Below are 18,362 nucleotides of genomic sequence, written 5' to 3'. Positions count from 1 at the left end.
GTGCCTCATTTAAATTCCAGAGACTGCGGTAAGGGAGTGTGTGTTATACTTAGGTGACCATGTAGATACATGTTTCATGATTGTGATAGGATAAAAATCAGTGCAGTTAGTGTGACTTCATAAGAGATAAATGAAACTAGAGACAATCCAAAGTTGTTATTTTGATGCAATCTCCAAATGTACAAAATATGTCACACTACAAGATCGCCATCTCGCATAGAAAGAATAAAAAGTATTTTGGAACTACCAATTAGGTGCTCTGGTGAACTGAGAGCATTTAATGTATGACAAATATACAATTTCAATATTCATGTTTAAATCATCTGAACACTGCGGACCCCCAGGCCTATCTGTAGACAGAGACCAGTTGAAATCACACTTGTCTGGAAACCCAATTTTCAAAAATTATCTAATTAAAAATTGCCATGCGAAGTATACACACAATGTTTTGTTTTACTATGACAACAGTATAGCTGCAGACACGATACCAGGATCCACCGGTGGTAAAAGACGTTTCTCCACCACTGTTGCAATAAATCCGTCTCAGCAGTGATTGTATATTATACAGTATAAAAGACTGAACAGCATTTAGTAACAAAAACAAAGTTCTTCTATCAATGGCTGTTCTACCTGCAGTTTAATACACTGCAAAGACCAAGGGCTCTCAAAGAGAGACTGAAGAACGGTGAGGCGAGAACATCGACACCCCACGAGATACAAAGCTCACAGTTCAATACGCCTTCCTCCAGCAGCATGTTCAGCTTTGACCACACTCTGCATTCACTGAGCTGTGGAAGTAGTAACTGTGTAAAGTGTGTCCATCTGGTACAAGAGGATTGTGGTATTTCTTATAACCCATCGACGGCTCTTGGGGCCTAGAGCTTCTGCTTCTTCTTTGCTGGTTTGATGGGGATGATCTCTTCCTCTTCATCCTCGTCTTCATCCTCCTCGTCAGAGAGGTCGGAGTCTGCAACCTCCGAGGCTGTGGGAGGAGAGAAGATGACGTTAATCGCTGCTTTAGATGGCATGCAGGTATTATATTTATATGCAACTACAATGCTGGTAAGGACATTTTTTAAACCTTTGCCTTTGCAAGAGCGATGACCACATGCACAATGTGTGCAGCTGCATGCACTCAGTCAGTGGATTGTAGTAGGGGTAGAAAAAAATTTGAATATCCTGATCGTGGTTTCCTTGGAATATCTATAAATTTATACCCATTCTAGGATTTCACCTAGAAATGAATTTGAGGATTTTCATTTGCAAGTGTTATTGATTTAACACTTGCAAGGAATATTTCAGCTTTTCTTGCAGTTGGGTCAAATGAAAGAAAATCACAATATTTTCCGAAACTGTAACACTCAAGGTATCTCAGAACCTTAAGAAGACCAGTTTTCTAGCATCATAGTCCAGCTATTCTAATATTGTTTTGGGAGCACTCTGGTGATTCAAACCTAAGCTTGTAATACATGTGCTTTGAGTTAAATACAGTGATTGACAAACACCTAACATAAGCCTATTGTCTTTGGCTAATAAGATGATTTTTCATAAAATGCACTGCGTAAATTGTTCACTCTGTGAAGATGATGCTAGATTTCTTTATTAACAATACCGTACCAATAAATAACACAAGAATGACCAACAGCCTAACCAGTAGCTGCACTTTAACAATCCACAACTTTGACTTGGTCAAATTAAAGTGTGGCTTGCAGAATGCTAGGCAAGTTGGATGTGTGTTTGGATGAGTGAAATTAGGCCCCAGCCCTCTCTTACCAATGAGGTGTAAACCGCTGACAGTGACCGGTCCTGTCCCAGACTTCAGCCGGATCGTCACTGGAGCCTTCAGCTCAAACTCTCCCAGACTCACCTGGAGAGAGGAGAGAGAAGATGAGACAGCAGAACAAAAGCCTCTGTTTAAACTGTTTTCACTTGTGGCACATTAGTGTGCCTAGAGAGACCAGTCATCATACTGTACCGTAGGCAGACAGTTGATATGAAGGTTAGCAATAGGCACTGAGATCGTCTTTCCTTGGTGGTTCATGGCTGTCACCTCCACCACATTACTCTCCTCCTTGGCTCCCTCTCCCAGACAAACCTACAGGTAACACAGATTAACTCAGTTAACATTCAGCCAGCCTTTACTCACGCTTAGTCTGCTCAGCATATGATCTGATTGCTGGATTCATGTTGTAACTATATCAGAAATAAAGAGGAAACTGAAACATCTACCTAAATGTTAAACAAGCTTGGGTACTTGTCCTTTTTATCGAGGGAATGATTAGATAAACAGAAGACTGCCTTGTAACCACTGCATTAAAATGTGTGCTTGATGGTTGTTTAGGGACAATAAGGATATCATCTTTTGCATCCCAGGTGATCTGATGATACAAAATTACTGGCTAAAACATGTAATTTAGTTGCCACTGCCAATACCGTTCTTAGCTCAAGGAAGTGCTCCAAGTCCTCCTCTTCATCCCCTTGGAAAGTGTAGAAGGGAACTTTAGACGACAGCTCGCAGCCTGAAGAGACAATGTTGCATTTTGTTGCAAATGTTTCACGTTTGATTTGATGTAAAGCATTGGCTAATATTACAGCAAATGTTAGATTTTTTTTTTTAAAACAAGCACGTTTTTCGCTGTCTGATTCACACGGAGAAAACCCACGTGTGCGACAACCTGGCTACAACAAAATCATAGCTAGGTCTGTGTTATAATGTTCTGTGTTAAAATGTTCTTACTGAAAAGGTAGCTCTCCAACTTCGACTGGCCAACACGTCCGATATCCGAGGAGTCATCATCGTGGAAAGACATTTTGTCTAAAATTGGGATTTTCTACGGACACTTACGCTAAATGAAGCCTCCACAAAAAATAACAAGCGCGTCGCAAATTACGAGCGTGTCATACGCGTCATCACTGTGCGCTATCAGGGACGGCGAGGGAGGTGTGTCATTTGAGGGTACAAACTTGCATCCTTCCTCTTTCATCCGGCAAAAACAGAAACGACTGATAAACAAAACAGAAAGTTCACTAAAGGGAAAGAGAAGGTTTAAATAGATTATGTGAACTGGACAAATATCTTAACCTCTTCAATCCAAACAGAAATTTCTGTGCAAAACAAATAAGAAGAGGAAGGGGTAACACTTATCATGGTTTATTAGTTTTGAATCTTATCTTACATACAAATGTTACATAAATTGTTACTTTTATGACCCCCCCCACCCCCCCTTCCCCCAACCCTAAACTCAAATTCCAACAATGTATAATCAAAATGTACAATCGAAGCCCTTTCTTTCAGTTACAGCCTATGTCTATCAAATCAAGTTGGCAGAGGAGAAAGCTCTAGACAAACTGCAAAAAGAACCTTTTTAAAACAAGCGTGAGGACTTTGCCGTCATCCCAGGATGAACAGCAAGTCTGATGTTGAGTTTCACGCCTCACTGGGACACAGCCAGGTGGGACGGCTGGACAGAACAGGGCGGTGGGGCATCCTTTTAAGAAAAACAGAATGCTGGACATAATTTCAATAAACAGATATACAAAATAATAACACTATGATTAACAGTGTTTACAGACTGTCTATGTCCTAGAGTATTATGCACATAGAGGTGCGTGGCATGCTTCTTCCTCCTATGTAGCATAAGATGAGGTTATTCTAATGGCTGCCACGGCAAATCCAATACACTTCATGCACATCATGAATGTACACAGTATCAAAGCATCACATTGGCAGGCAGCTACTGAAGAGCATGAGCAACAGATGATCCTCGTGTAACCAACACTCCATTTACGGTCAAAGCGCTTTTTTTTTTTTTTCTTTTTTTTTTTTTAACTCAAAAAGAAATGGGAAATGCGTCAGAGTATAAAACATTCAACAGAGAGATACGAAAAGGCCTAGGAATATTAGTTCCAGACCCCCACAATTAGTACAATGGTGTGGGAATCAGTGCCACTTTGGTGACAGGATTTAATAACCTCAGCGGTCCTAAGTGCGCTGCCCAAGGCTTCACTGAGAGAACATACATTCAAGAGTGTGCAATGTTGTAAACAATGCAGGAAGGAATGCAACCAAATGCAACTGAGAGATGTGACATGATCGCTCACTACTACCGTGCCAAGCAAAAGATATAGTTTAGCACAGCACACCTGAACATGTGCTAACACTGCAATCTCTTGAATATAGCCCAGATTACCTTCTGCTTTACAGTTCAGGCCTTGGTTTAGTGGTTATCATGAGGAACTGAGCAGCTCGTTACAGTGGGAAGGTTGAAGCTTAGTTGTAATTGTCGACAGGATTCCTATGTATTTTTACTCATCAAATTCCAATGTGAATATTTGCCAGCCTCCAATTTCAAATGTTACATTTTTCTGCTGAACAGCTGATCGGAATGTGTGAATGCATTTTTCACTGGGCACAGCTATCACTTGGGGCTTTTGTAATAAGGAAATTTTTTCGTTTTCTTCAAAAGGTAATGAGATATACCAATGGGCAAGTTTCACATGAACTACTTAACCAATTGAAAACACATTTGTGAAACAACAAAAACATAACGTTTCCAAAACCTTTAGAAAATGTATCATTTTCCATAAACTTTTCCACACCATCCGAGTTTTTCTCTGACCGTGGGAACCCTGTGTCAATCAGTTTATGCTTCCTGAAAGCGGTCTATGCTGGAGTGTGAGATCAGGTAGGCTATTGATAAGACATTTGACAGTTAATGCCAGGGAGTTGCAGGCTGCACGACCAGAATTTGAGCCACAACGCTGATGTGTGAGTCACAAATCTTTGGCTGTAACTGACTGACACAGGTAAGAAAGCCTTTAAGCAGAAACAAGCCCCTGAGACACTGGGCTCTGCAACATAAACCTAAAATTCAAAGGCAATGAACCAAAAGGCAATAGTTAAAAGGGGAAATATAAATGAAAAACTGTTGAATTATAAAAAAAAAAACAAAAAAAAAACAAAAAACAAAAAAAAAACAAAAAAAAAAACAAGGTATGGCCAAAAGCAAAGTGCTGGAAAGGGATTGGCTGAGAACTATGTTCATTAACCAATAGAAGCTTCTCTCACTTTTCAAATTCAGAGGACTTTCTAGTTGAGTCTTCAAAAGTCTCAACAAATGCTTCACTTTGCTGGTCTGTCACTACCAACTATTTAGGGCTGTAACAAACCACAAAAGCCATATTGTTCACCCTCCATATGCATGCACGTGGTATCTTATGGCATATAAATGCCAGATTTTTTGTTAACAGACGTGCCCCTTAAATCAGGAGAAAATGGTAATGGTATACTTAAGGCCTCTTTCCCCAAACCTGTTGAAGAGCCAATGGAAATACCATGGTGTAATGATGAAAGGCAAAATCTCACATAACACCTTACAACCCGTATAATGGTGTCCTACTTTTGTCTACAGCTGCATTCTTTGTCAAAGCTGGTAAAAGCAGGACCTAAGGGTAGTAAGGCACTACGTGAGACACAGGCCGCCTTCATTTCACAGCTCTGCCTCCCTCCATTTCAGATACAGACACTTTGCGTTATGGCATGCGGGCCATAATCCATGTACCGGCTACTGGACTAAATCAGAAAGGCTTATGGAGTTGTCACCTCCTGCCTCCTGGAGGTATACGAGTAGAGGTAGCCCAGAATTCAATGCTGGAGGGCGACTCTTCCACGTTGGCTCAAATCAACTGACTTACTGAGACTACAGATCACTTCTTGGCCCTTTAGCTTTGGATTCTTTGAATCCAACAGAGCCATAACATCTAGGAACAGCACCGGGAATCTGTGCGACTGCTGTGCTTCTGTACACAATCTTAAAAACAGGTTATCTCGGGCTAGCCCAGATCGTAATGTAGTATAAAATCATCATGGAAGTTTGTCTCATGAAGGTAGCAAACATGTTCAAGAGCCTTGTTGACTGCTGCTTGCTCTCCCTGTCTGTGTGGAGCGGTTGTTGGAGCAGTACACTTCCTCATAGGCTACGTCCCATAATGATGACATCTTTGGGAAACCCCTCCATCTTGGCTACCTCAAAGCAGCCCAGCTTACTATAGAAGTCCAACATCCTCTTATCACTTTGACGAACCTCACAGAATACACCGTGGGACCCTGGAAATGAAAGACAAAAGCAGATGCAAACAAAGGCAGTCAGCAAAAGAGGGGGATTTTAACACCATAAATTCCAGTTACTGACAGCCATCATAAACAGTAAAAGCTCACTAAAGCATTGCGTTTAACAGAATGTTCTTATGATTGCATAACACAGCTGGTCTAACCATGTATAGTTTTTATCCAAACAGTTAAATATGTTAGTGTGTGCTTGGCGCCGGTAACACATGAAAAAATGTCAGAAATGAACATATGCTGTCAGTGTTTATTAACAGTTGAAAATAGTGAATTAATATAAACGATCCTAAAATACACTAAATACACAAAGGAGAGAAAATTAAATGACCAAGGCTCTGAAATTAAAAACAGCAAGGCCAATTAAGCAGAACAAAAAACAAAACAGATGGGCCTGTTCCCTATTAAAAAACATAAAAATCCTGTATTCAATTACTGTCAAATGGCACATGAGCATAAATAATGAATACAGACCTATCCATAGCCAATGTGGAGATATGCCAAATAATTAGGCTATTTCATACGAAATCCTCAGCATTTTCCCAAAACAGAATTCTTTAAAAATGTCCTGCACAGACACCATGCGTCGTTTAGACTTAGGTTCTTTTAATTGTGTTGAAGACTTTGGATTGGCTTTTCCACTGCAGGACTTTAAAACACGCCTAACTTTTCAATTAATGAGTGATGAGAGTTTCTTCTTTTATTCAACAAGGCTACAGAATGTTCTATCCCAGTTCGTGAGAGGCGGACTCAGTGGCCATTTTCAAAAAGAATCTAAAAATATGTTCATATTGGCTATAGTTGATCTCTCTCTTCGTCTTGCTCATACACTCTTCCTGTAGTTGTAGTAATAGTAATAGTAGTAGCAACAATGGTAGTAAAAGCAGCAGTAGTCCTCATAGTTGATGATGGCTGCCACCTACCGTTGGCCTTGATGGAAGATAGCAGACATCCCATCATGCTTTTAGCCACACTGGGGTCAGTGACACTGGCATGAATGTCAACCTTGATGAGAGAGGGGAAGTTGGAGAGGAACGACTCTGGAAGACCCTCCTCCTCTTCGTGGAAACTCAGCATCATCTTCTACAAGGATGACAGATAGACAGAGATAGTAATGTAAAACTGAATTGCATGAATTCAAAAGTGGTGACACAATCACATGCCACATGGTATAAAGATTATGACAGGTAGAGAGGTGCATTTTGATCCTACCTCAGCCTCTGAGAGGTCCTTCTCACAGTCAGGTTTGTGGTATTTCTCTTGCATGAAGGGAATCCAGTTCAACTTGCACTTCTTGATGAAGGGCTTGACATCCACAGTACCAAGAGCATAACCGCAGATCCCTTCCTCGTCTTCTAGCACAAAGCCATAGTCTGGACTCAAAGTCAGGAAACCTCCTACTAACCTGTGAACAGATAGTGAGAATTTAGTGAGCCATATGATTAATTTGCACTGCAGAGAAAAGCTGCATTCGAGGCTCTAGTGAGTGGTGACTGTGAACATTTACATTTTTAGAATACAACTCCATGTCTTACCTGTCTCCTATGAGGTCGGGATCCTGGTCAGGGAAAGGAAGTTCTTCCATTCCTTCAGAGTACATCTCTTTGCAGATTTTATAGACAGAAGCCTGCAAAAAGACAGACACAACTCGCATTGGAGGGTATGAGATGACACACACACACACAGAATAACTTAACCCATTATGACACCCTCCAACAGTGCATTTTTAAAGTCAAATTAGCTAAGCCCAGAAAATGCCACACATGTATATATAAAGAAGCTATCTAAAGCTGCCTTTACATTCAGGCACATAAGTCTGCTGACTGTACAGAACGGTTAAGTGTAGCAGCATGGCACATTAAGCGCAAAGCATGCATTGTTTAAACTAGGCCGGCTCTGCTGGGAATACTAGTGACTGGCCAACATAATTTCAGCAGTCATACATGTAATGCAATGGTTCTAAATATTTTTCATTTGTGATGCTCAAAAACAAAGGGATGTCTGCTTTCAAGTCATCACCCCCCCCCCACCCCACCCCCCACCCCCCACCACACACACACACACACACACACACATCTCACCTCATCTTTGGGAAAGTATGGCCTTATGGAATAGATTTTGGAGGTTGGCATTGAGGGTGGAGGTTGGTAGAAAAGATCGTTTGCCCCATCTATTGGCAACAATCGCTGTGGGTATCAAAACAGACAGGTTCAGTTTCCAGGTGACCAGGTGTTGTGCTGGCCTTGGCTGACTGCCTCACAGCCTATTTGCTGCAGTTGAGCTACTATCAGACCAAAAGGACTGACAAATATTGTAAAAAAACCCCACATCATATACAGATGTAACATAAAATGACCCATGTTCCTTTTTGATCTGACAGTGGACAACAGCAGCAAACATCACACAACACCTTTCTGACTTTTGCTAAAAGAACATAGCACAACAGGCAATCCATATTTGTTTTCCAAATAAAATGAAACAAAATGAGGGTAGCGTTTTGGTCTGAGTAAGGTTTTACTGGCTGAAGGAGATGCTCCTTTCCCTTTTGTTAGGCATCGCAATATTTCGCTGCGCAGGACCCTCCTGTTGAGAAAAGTAATGATGCTTGCGCAGAGAGACAGAGAGAACTCCAGGAACAAAACCAAAGAGGTAAATGAAATAAGCGTTATCTGAGATAATTCATTCAATAGCGGATCGATTGCCACTATGAGTCTTGCTACTCTCCAAAGTTGGAGATATTATTTCTAGGCTGGACAAGTGTGTTTGTTCATAGAGTTTTCCATTTGCGAACACGCTTGCGTTCTCGCTGGCGCTGCGATGCTTGTGCTTGCGCGTGCAAAGGGTTAGGGGGGGGTAATTTTTGCGCTGTGCTTTCCTGCAAAGAAATGAGATGTCATGAAAATAAACCTAGCCATGCTTGCTTGCGCTGCGTGCGCTAGGGAAAAGCAGCATCTCCTTTGGGCAGTCGCTGAAAGAAATCAAAATAGAGAGTCAATTAGAAAATGCCGCGCCAAACATTGGCTGTAACCTCTTTTGCATGGATGGGTGTCAGGTCACCCTTTCCCCTAAGACAGATTGATGTATCCCAAACTGATGACAAATGTCTATAAATACACTGAGGCACTTTCTCATAGCTCAGGACATGGACTTATTTGGGGTACAAGGGAAGGGGATGAAACCACATTTTTTTTAGAGCCCGAAACATCACAATCAGCTCACCTTAGACAGACCAAACCCTTTCATACCTGCGCACGCAATACCATTGTATTCTTTACTCATAACACTCTTTTTCCATTTGATTGCTGTGAATTCAGTGCATTGGATACCTGGAACTCTCCTGCTAGACCTCCCCTAAAGGCCCAGGGCTCTTGGTCTCCACTAAGGAATTGTGCTGAGGACTGACTACGACACCCTGTTAGGAGCAGAGCCAAGCGGACATTGTTACCACAAGATGGGGCTCTCTGACACAGATGATGGGGTGGGGAGATGGGGAGGAAGGGGGTGATAGGTATCTATTAGCATAATCCAAATAAATGAATCAATCGAATTCTGAATTCAGAAAAACGCAAAAGGACTTAGTTTGGAATAGTTAAATTATCAAAGGAAATATTTTATGATGAAATGGGGCTCAAGCAACTAAAGCTTACGTGTGTGCAACTCAGGAGGAATCTGGTGCAAGATCTAAATTATGCTTAATGCTTTTTTTAAATGCTTTTTCGTATGCTTAAATAATCGCTTAAAAACAAATCTACTTTTTTTCCCCTGTGCTTTACACCCTGAAGTTTACTATGTCAATGAAAAACTGTCAAAAAGCTTTATATAACATGTTATGATGGTCTTGCAAGAATCTAGCTCCTTCATGCAGAGGGACAATGACCAAAGAGAGGATGCCATTTTAATGCCATTCTACCCATAAGGAAAGAACTGGTGTGCCTTGGTGTTTCAGTAAGGGTAAGTTGCTTAATTTTAAGAGAGCAGATTGAGCTCACAAATATTATACTGGCTATCAGAAGCCAAAACCATACAACTCAAACTCTAAGCTGTAAGCTTCAGCTGCCATCACCCCACTGATCTCAGCCCCTCCTGTGAAGTCACATTCTCATCTTATCTGCCTTGTCACATGACTAGGGAGCATGAGTCATCAAACCAGGAAGACAGAATGAGAGGTAGTATGAACACCCCCTGTATCAGGGGGCCTCTCAACTTCCTATTCAAAGCCATGATCAGGACAGACCAGAGATGGGGTGCGCTGCAGGGACCCAGCATATAAAGGGAGTATATCTAAAACACTTGGTTCTTAGTGACTACATACAGTAGTGTTGCCGCTAGCAAGTTAGAGCGGCTTGTCACAATTCTCTACAGCTACAAGGTGGCATCACGTCTCAGTCTTGAGTGGCTATGCGCAGTGGTGACGGGGAGCCCTGTCATGTGACCAGACAAATGCAGCGCGCGGGTATGACACCTAGCACTGTTGCTTTTAAGTATCAACCTCACCCTGACACCTTAGACAATTCCTCTGAGGAGCTGGCACAACACAGCACACAGATGCACCCACGGGGAGGAACTCAGAACTTGCTTCACTCAGGGTTCCCAAGTGAAATAAGGGACTAAGAAATGATCTCTTAGTGGAATACTTCCCCCTGAATTATCTACCAAGTCTGCTTAGTCTTGATGCGGTCACTGTTAGGCAGCAAACCTGCAACTCTTGGTCTTGCATGGTCCAACCAACATGGCCATAAACATTTGTGGTAGCACACTGACCATAACTATACAGTCAAAGCTATCCGTGAGAAGAATGAAGATCATGTGTCACAGTTAAATTTCAAAGCCAGGTGTGAATTCCCTTGAGTAGGTGCATCAGGCTGGTCTGAGCCATCTCTATAAGCCTACTGATAGAAACAAAAAACAAGTTAGAGAGAAGCTGTCAGAGAGAAAAATTTGGGAGTTAACACTTATCACTCAAAGCTATATCGCTGCGCAAAATGTGACTTCATCCGGAGGGCTGCTTCCTTTCCTCCAAATCAATCTTTTACATTTATCGGTCTGATATAAGAAAAATAAAATAAATCCAATCCAAACATGTACAAAAGAAAGAGACAACGTCTGCACTGTGCATACATCGCCCACTGTCGATCCAATAGCAGTAGAAACTTGTACTGAGGATTCTTCCATCTGTACATAGTGAAGGGAGAAAACAGTAGAAAATAGTCATTAGTAAGTGTTCGCAGTACAAAAACCAGGGAGGTTGTGACTAAGTGCCGGCTGCACAGCTTCAAACAAAGGAAGGAGATGAATGGAGGGGGACTGGTGTAAAAACCTGCAGCAAGGTAAACTGTTGGGTACTGCAATTGTGATAAATGGTTTTCATCAAAAATAATCATATTCGTAGGGATATTCATCAAAAATCTGGGATTCCTGCTTAAGGAAAATCCCACTGTTGGTAGAGTGGTTATAATCAATTTCTGATGCATTATACCAGTGGTGTGCAGTTTTGATGTGGCTTTGCCAGTGTGGGTATGCTGCCTGCTGTGTACTGTAGGCTAGAGTCCTCAGCTTTACCATATAGCCCGACAAGACAGAAACCTGCGAATGAAACTGCGTTACAGGGAGTAACTTACAGGCCATGCTGGTGCTTTAGACTATCAAGGAACACTCCAAAAAACTGGAGATGTCATCACAAGACTGAATGTCACTCAAACTGTATCATGTTGCATCATTTGCATGAGATTTTGTATGAATAAATGTGTGTGGTGTGTGTTTCAGGGAGAGAGAGAGAGAGAGAATAGGAATGAGGGAGAGAGCAAGAGAGAGAAGTGTTGATAGAATATCCTTTCTTATATCAGGTGAGAGAGCCCACCATCATACAGTTTGAGCAAATCATTCAGACGGTTTATATTTACATAAATAGCCTCATTACAGAGGCTACTCAGTGAGGCTGTGACACCAAACTGTCACTGTAATACATCCATATTGTTCATGTGAAAACCAGCTGAGCGAGCAGCAACCATTTCAGATGGTTCTGATTTGGTTTATGCACCAGAATGGCCTTCCACAGTCAGGTAGTCAACTTGCTCTCCAAGCTTGCGTGCGCGCTAGGGCATGGAGGGGGGGACAGGGACTTCCCCCTGGTGCCCATCCCCACAGACAGAGAGATGGAAGCAAGTGTGTCTGTGTAGGAATGCAGCAGTGATGTTACTGGATACACAGCAAGCAGCAGTAACCCTGCTGGGACAGCTGCCACAGAGACCCAGTTTAGATATCACCAAGATGGAGCGGCTTGTTATGGCTTACATATGGAGGATGCTAGCAGTGCAAGCGGCATTCAGTCAGACAAAAAAAAAAAGGCAATAAACAAATGTGGAAACAAAAGAGCAATTAATAGACTCAAAACTAGTATGAGGCAATGTATCTGGCCTGATCTGTTCTAAGCTGATCTTCACTGGATGCCATCCATTAGAACTGGAGGTGTAAGTAGCTGCTCAGATTCTCACCATGTGTACAGCTGGAGGCTAAGATGTTTAGGACCATATTTTACTAATTGGGTCTTACAAATAATACTACTACCATCTGTTAAGCAGACAGTGCATCATGTGTGAATGAATATATATGTGCATGATTAAACTAGAAAGCACTGGACTAGAGGATAAGTTCCCTGCAGCCCAATGATCAGGCATTAAAATGCTTGTTCTTTAGATATTCTGAATATCATCTCATATCAATAACAAAAATAGTGATATGGTGAGTTTGCGTGTAAATGTCTCTCTGAGACTGACTATGGTCAGTATTACCAGATTCAATCAGACTATTGCTATGCTTCTACTCTGTATGGGTAAGGGCCTTGTGTTCCCATTCATACATACCTAGCCACTGGACAAAAGACTTGACCATAGAAATGATGCTCTTGATGTCCCAGATGTAAGGGTAGAGGTCATATAGGATGGTTCGGTTGACTGAGTTGGACAGACGTGTGAACATCTGGATGACTGAGCAGCACATCTCCTCGAACTTCTCTGCCCTAGATTGCCACTCCGCTACCTGCAGCACAAAACAGTGGTTGGAAATGAGAAAAAAGTTAGCATAGTACAACTCTATTGCTGACTCTTTGTAAAGGGTTACAGAGGGACAACTGTGTAATCTATTTACCCAAATACACATTTACTACAATATGAAGCTCTATGGTACAAGTATGCTTCATCTCCCGTCACAAGCACACCACCCAATGGGCAGTATAGGTAGTACACATCCACCATTTTGTTTTGCAGTGCCTAGCATCATCACCAGGCCGGTTCTCTGTCAATAATGCAATAGTCTTCTCAGTGAGGCATAATGCTCGAACCCACCTTCTCTGGTTCCTTGCCCTTGCAGTTGACACTGACAGTGCTGCTGTTGGCCCTCAGCCAGTTGAACTCCTTTAACATCTGCATGGCCTTGGGTCCGTGTTCGTAGGGAAGGTAGAACAGTTCTGCCAGCAAACTCAGGTCCTCCAGTGTGAGGGGCTCTACTGTGAACAGGGGCTTCTCATCGGGCCCAGGAACAAACAAATCCTGAGGAAACAAACAAGCAATAATGTGACTTTCTAGGGAAAGGGGTTTTTGTATTAAATTGCAGTGGATGCACACATGCATGAAAGCAAACACACACAAACACATGTGGCACCTGTTTGAGCTGCTCATCTGTCTGCATGGGGGCGATATCACTTCCAGAGTCTTCCTGGATGGACTCCTCAGGAGACTTAGACTCTGCCAGGCTCTCCTTGTCTGTATCCATGGGCTTTAGGTCCTCAGCCATCTTGTCAGTCAGGATGGGGCCAACATGTTTGTCCTCTGGGTCAGCCTCGGCTTCCGGCTCTGGCTCATCCAGCTTCTCCACCACCATCTCCATGGGTTCCTCATCTGAATCTTTCTTCTCCACCTCCACCTGCACCCCCACAGATAGGGACAATGTAAAAAATATTCTCAAAGCCTTTTTCACAGATGCTTTCCTCTTAAATAAAATGCTTAGGAGATCTGGAAACAAGTACAGATTCTGTAGAGTCCCACAGCGCTTTGATAGAAATTGAGGGGAAGGACGTGACCAGAAAGAAGGGGAAGGCAGACACACCATATAAGGAGACACATGAATATGAGGTGTGTGAAAATTTGCAGCCAAGGGGTAAATATTCATAAAATTACATTTTCTTTCTTATTTATTTCCTCATATTAATTACATACTACTCAATAAAGAACAGACATTATTTGTAGCACAATGTTTTCTCTGTACACCGTGACCAAGTTTAATATCACACAGGTACAGAGTGAAGTATGTCACACCTGTCTGATTGACCAGAAGTTGCCTCTTGATGACCATAGTGCCGTGGCTATAATTTCATTTTCATACATTTCTGTCTGTGAGGTCTGTAACATAACTAGTGAACCTCACCTCCTCCTCCTGCTGCTGTCTTTTGGCCATGGGGTGTGCGTGTGGATCGGGGCAGAGTGACGGCACGGCTGGAGACATGATGGGCTGCTGGAACACAGTGGTGACTGTAGTAGAGGAGCAGAGAGAAGGGGCACTCAGGGAGGAGACGTCTATGGTTGAGTTTTTGGCACCGCTGTGTGGCACCTGTCGGCCTGAAAGACAAAGGGTAGAGTCTCATCGCATTGTGTTCTCTCACCTAACGTAAAAATAGCATTTAAGACTATCCATGAAACATTGAGCCTGTTGTCAAGACATGATGCCAGAAAAGCCATGAGCATGGAGCTATAACACAGACCGCACCGCACATATAAACAGGCAGTATGGGAGGCAACAATGGGACTACTCTTACTGTTGTACTGGTGAGGCACGCCAAACTCCCCTAGCCACTCTGTGAGGGCCAGTTTAAGGGCAAGCTGAGGACTGTACAGCATGTCTGTCTCAAGTTCTTCGTCACTGCCCTCGTTCTCCAACTTGATCTGGATGGACACTGTGCTGTCCTCACCATCCGCTGGGAAGGGGACAGAGGGGGAGAGAGACAGAAAAATGACTAATATACTAATATACTGTTCTATTACTATACCAGATGATGGAGTACAACCTCATACTGTTTGAACAAACCACTTAAAGAGAGATCACACTGTGTCCACAACAAAATATTCGATTCACAGGTTTGGAAATGTTCCTATCACACTTACTCATGACCACATCCTTGCGCACCCCGTTCATATTGGACTTATACCAGGTGGCCAGGGTGTGGATGGCCACAAAGTTGGACTCAAACTCGCAGTTGGGGTTGGTGAGGACTCCCTTCAACCTAGGGATGAGCTCTGTGGAGCGGCCCTTGTATGGACCCAAGAAGAGCCTCTTCTGGTCATAATCATTGGCATGAATGTTGTCCCAGATCACAGGGGCTCTTCTCAGGATTTTAGACACCTCCTCAATAGACTCCACTGTGATATCTTTGGACACCACCTTGGGCCCTGGAGAAAGGACACCACACAGTGGGATCTATCACATGACTCTTTGACTTTGAGTCATTAATACTAATGTGACTTAGTATGGTTAGTAATAATAATGGTGTTGGCCAATTGCCAGTGGACTGCGTCAGACTGACCTGTCCATAGCACCTCAATGCCGGGCAGCAGCTTCTCTCCTACTGTGTGGAGGTAGGGAGACTGAGAGACACTTGGATAGCAGAATGTTCCACAGTACTCTGGATTTCAGGGAAAGAAAGAAAATGTATAAATAAAACAAAGTTCCCCATGTGCATCTGAGTTGCCTTTAGGGAAATCGATTAAAATGTGTGATGGATTCGGACAAGGGATTGAGCTACCTGTGGGACAGAAGAGGAAGGTTTCTGGCTCTCCCAGGTACTGGAAGATCTCATTGGTGATGGACACCTGAGCGTGTGCAAATGAGCTGAACACCTCTTTGTCAGCAGGGCACATGTTGTGGTCAATATCGTCAAATAATAAGGCAAAGGACTTGCAGCCAAAGTGAGAAACCTGAGAGAGAGAGAGAGTAAGGGACGGGGATGAAATCAAGAAAAATGGATATAGAATGACACTGGGTGTAAGAGGCATGCAATCTTCTAGATGTAGATTGTGTTATTACACATTTTGTATAGTATTGTGGTCCAAAATGTTGCCATGCCTGATCAAGTTTCCTCTTGAGTGTAGAAACCTCTTTCTGATTAGAGAAGGTGATGTCCAGTCCTGGGGAAATGGCATAGATGAACTCTATCCCATGCTCCTTAGCAGCACTGATCAGAGTCATAAGTTGCTCTAAGAAAGAGTTGGAGAAATTAATCATTGGAATGTATTGTTTTGCAGCTATAATGAATTATTTTAAAGTTGTTTTTTTTTAAATATTTCAATCATGTTTAAAACTGAGTGTGCCAGCTGCCTTTTAATTTAGGAAACATCATCATTTCCCTCACCCCAAGATAAAAGAGCTAATCCCAAACTTTATTTAGTGGACATCAAAAAAACATCTCACCTGCTTCTTCCACCGAGTACAATTCCCTCCAGAACATTCTGTGTTTGTAGTCATCTTTGGGTGCATAAAGGTATGTATTCAGTCCCCATTTCTGCTGCCTGTGAAAGATAATGTAGTAAAAGCTAAATATATGTAACTTTCACGTAACTGTGATGTACCAAATGTTACTTGATTGAAGTTATTGGTAAAATAAAACAAAAAATATTATCCTACCTCCTGAACAACTCTTTCCTTTGTTCCATTGTCCATGGTCGACCATAAAAGCCTGGGACAAACAACACAACCAGTTTCAATACAGTCTGCAGTGCTGACAGATCGTCAACCAAATTTCCTGTATGTTCAGCTGCCTGACTGCTTCAACTGGCCATTTGCCCCCAGGTGTGAGCTGGGGCTGGGACGTGTTTGGGATGCCCACCACCATTATACACATATGGCTCTCCAAGAATGTAAATTTGGCAATGTGATTTACAATCTGCATGAATGATTCACTTGATGAGCTTGTAACAAACCGTTTTATTAATTTGGCAACCGCTTGCCCCTTATAAATGATTCACACTCAATTTCTTCTGACTGACCATCTTCAAATGTTAACGTTAGCTAATCTGACATTAACGTTTCACTGAATTTTTGACATCTGCCAACATTAACCTTCGTTCCCCACCAAATATGACCGCTGCAGTTACTACTCTGCATTTCATTCCCTTATTTGTCGAATGTATGCAAATCACCACTGGACCAAATGTTGACTGCAACCGGTTACTCTGTGTGCAATATTACCTTCCACGACCCCACTAATGAATTTTCTGTGGCCCGTCGGTTCGACTCCAATGCTGGGTTCCTCCACCGGGCCGGGGGCCTCGGCACAAGCCTCTCCGGAGACTGGGCTGGGGCTCGGCTCGCCCTCGACTTGAGACGTCTCCAGCGTCTTATCCTTTTGAACCATTGTTTAAGATTTTCTTCAGTATAAAGTGACACACTGTTAGAAGAAACTTGAAACCGAGGGGTTTTACAAACTGAGACCTCACGCGCAAACCAGCCAGGAGGTTAGTGGGCCATTTCGCCTAGCAAAAACGACAGGAATGAAATCGCGTCAATATGTCTGAGTAGCTCACGATGTTAGCACGTCTATACCAACCTTGTCGATAATTTTCTCACGGCTCCTGCAAGACGTGATTTAGATTATCATCAGCTAATTTGGCACATCGTCTCTGTTGGTTAATACGTAAACAGAAACAACACATTCAGTAGTTTTTGTCCGATCATTATCGTTCTGGTAAATTTGCCCTGGTTTTTGTCGGTTCTTCCTGTTTACACCGATTGCGCATGCTCACAGGACTAGATAAAACCAGTCAAAACTAGATCTGTGTGACAAAACACAGCAAAGATGTTACAGCGAATAAAAGATAAGCAACACTTCCCCAGCAATATTATACAATAATACTATCATAAATTACAATTATATATTTTTACAACAATACAGATTCACGCTTGGCCACAAATACGTTACGAAGTCAAATGAAACATTTTTTACAAAATGGTGAAACAAAAGTGGTGCATGTTCACATGTAGAATGTGGGCAGATACGTTTCACGTTACGACAGGCAATGCTCTTATTCAGTATGTAAGATGTAGAATCAGAATAACTTGTACAACTGTGACATGTGACATGTAAAACTTCGGTACCAAACTCTGACATTTCCTTCAGTCCGCTTTTGCCATGTTATGTTGACCATCTCGAAACCTCCCGAATATCTTGAAAGCTCTGTCCATATTAGGAATTGAGCTG

The 18,362-nt window shown here is 42.4% G+C and overlaps 2 protein-coding genes across 5 annotated transcripts; both read right to left on the bottom strand.

Annotated features, from left to right (window-relative positions):
- Positions 1-182: 182 nt before the first annotated feature.
- npm3 (nucleophosmin/nucleoplasmin, 3) lies at positions 183-2,876 on the bottom strand. The gene is made up of 5 exons (XM_071530431.1): positions 2,738-2,876; positions 2,434-2,519; positions 1,976-2,095; positions 1,774-1,867; positions 183-982 (listed from the first exon to the last, which is right to left on the bottom strand). The coding sequence occupies exons 1-5, from the start codon at positions 2,808-2,810 to the stop codon at positions 876-878; spliced, it is 480 nt and encodes a 159-aa protein (XP_071386532.1). The 5' UTR covers positions 2,811-2,876; the 3' UTR covers positions 183-875.
- A 3,087-nt stretch (positions 2,877-5,963) lies between these two features.
- On the bottom strand, positions 5,964-17,871 carry oga (O-GlcNAcase). Of its 4 annotated transcripts, none has more exons than XM_071530432.1 (18): positions 17,354-17,871; positions 16,790-16,841; positions 16,577-16,674; positions 16,232-16,362; positions 15,912-16,083; positions 15,693-15,791; positions 15,274-15,558; positions 14,928-15,086; positions 14,540-14,730; positions 13,778-14,038; positions 13,462-13,665; positions 12,982-13,156; positions 9,448-9,533; positions 8,203-8,307; positions 7,657-7,748; positions 7,334-7,526; positions 7,045-7,204; positions 5,964-6,106 (listed from the first exon to the last, which is right to left on the bottom strand). In XM_071530432.1, exons 1-18 carry the CDS (start codon positions 17,517-17,519, stop codon positions 5,970-5,972), a joined length of 2,766 nt encoding a protein of 921 aa, XP_071386533.1. In that variant the 5' UTR covers positions 17,520-17,871; the 3' UTR covers positions 5,964-5,969. The 4 variants fall into 4 exon arrangements, with proteins under 4 accessions (XP_071386533.1, XP_071386534.1, XP_071386535.1 ...); XM_071530433.1 differs by having other exon boundaries at positions 13,778-14,032; XM_071530434.1 differs by having other exon boundaries at positions 13,778-14,026.
- Between the last annotated feature and the right edge of the window lie 491 nt (positions 17,872-18,362).

This window comes from Centroberyx affinis, unplaced genomic scaffold (genome assembly GCF_046629955.1).
Source record: "Centroberyx affinis isolate AG114_WGS23_722 - 3 ecotype Tasmania unplaced genomic scaffold, CSIRO-AGI_Caff_v1 ptg001928l_1, whole genome shotgun sequence".
Classification (NCBI taxonomy): Eukaryota; Metazoa; Chordata; class Actinopteri; order Beryciformes; family Berycidae; genus Centroberyx; species Centroberyx affinis.
This window is presented reverse-complemented; position numbering and strand designations above follow the sequence as displayed.

Coding starts and splice junctions, on each gene's coding strand:
- oga (XM_071530432.1), bottom strand. CDS start 17,519: ATGGTTCAAAAGGATAAGACGCTGGAGACGTCTCAAGTCGAGGGCGAG. Junction 15,087..15,273: donor GCGCAAGGATGTGGTCATGA/GTAAGTGTGATA, acceptor TCCCCTTCCCAG/CGGATGGTGAGGACAGCACA. Junction 13,157..13,461: donor AGGGCAAGGAACCAGAGAAG/GTGGGTTCGAGC, acceptor TTTGTGCTGCAG/GTAGCGGAGTGGCAATCTAG.
- npm3 (XM_071530431.1), bottom strand. CDS start 2,810: ATGTCTTTCCACGATGATGACTCCTCGGATATCGGACGTGTTGGCCAG. Junction 1,868..1,975: donor ATATCAACTGTCTGCCTACG/GTACAGTATGAT, acceptor TCCTCTCTCCAG/GTGAGTCTGGGAGAGTTTGA. Junction 983..1,773: donor CAGCGGTTTACACCTCATTG/GTAAGAGAGGGC, acceptor CTCCTCCCACAG/CCTCGGAGGTTGCAGACTCC.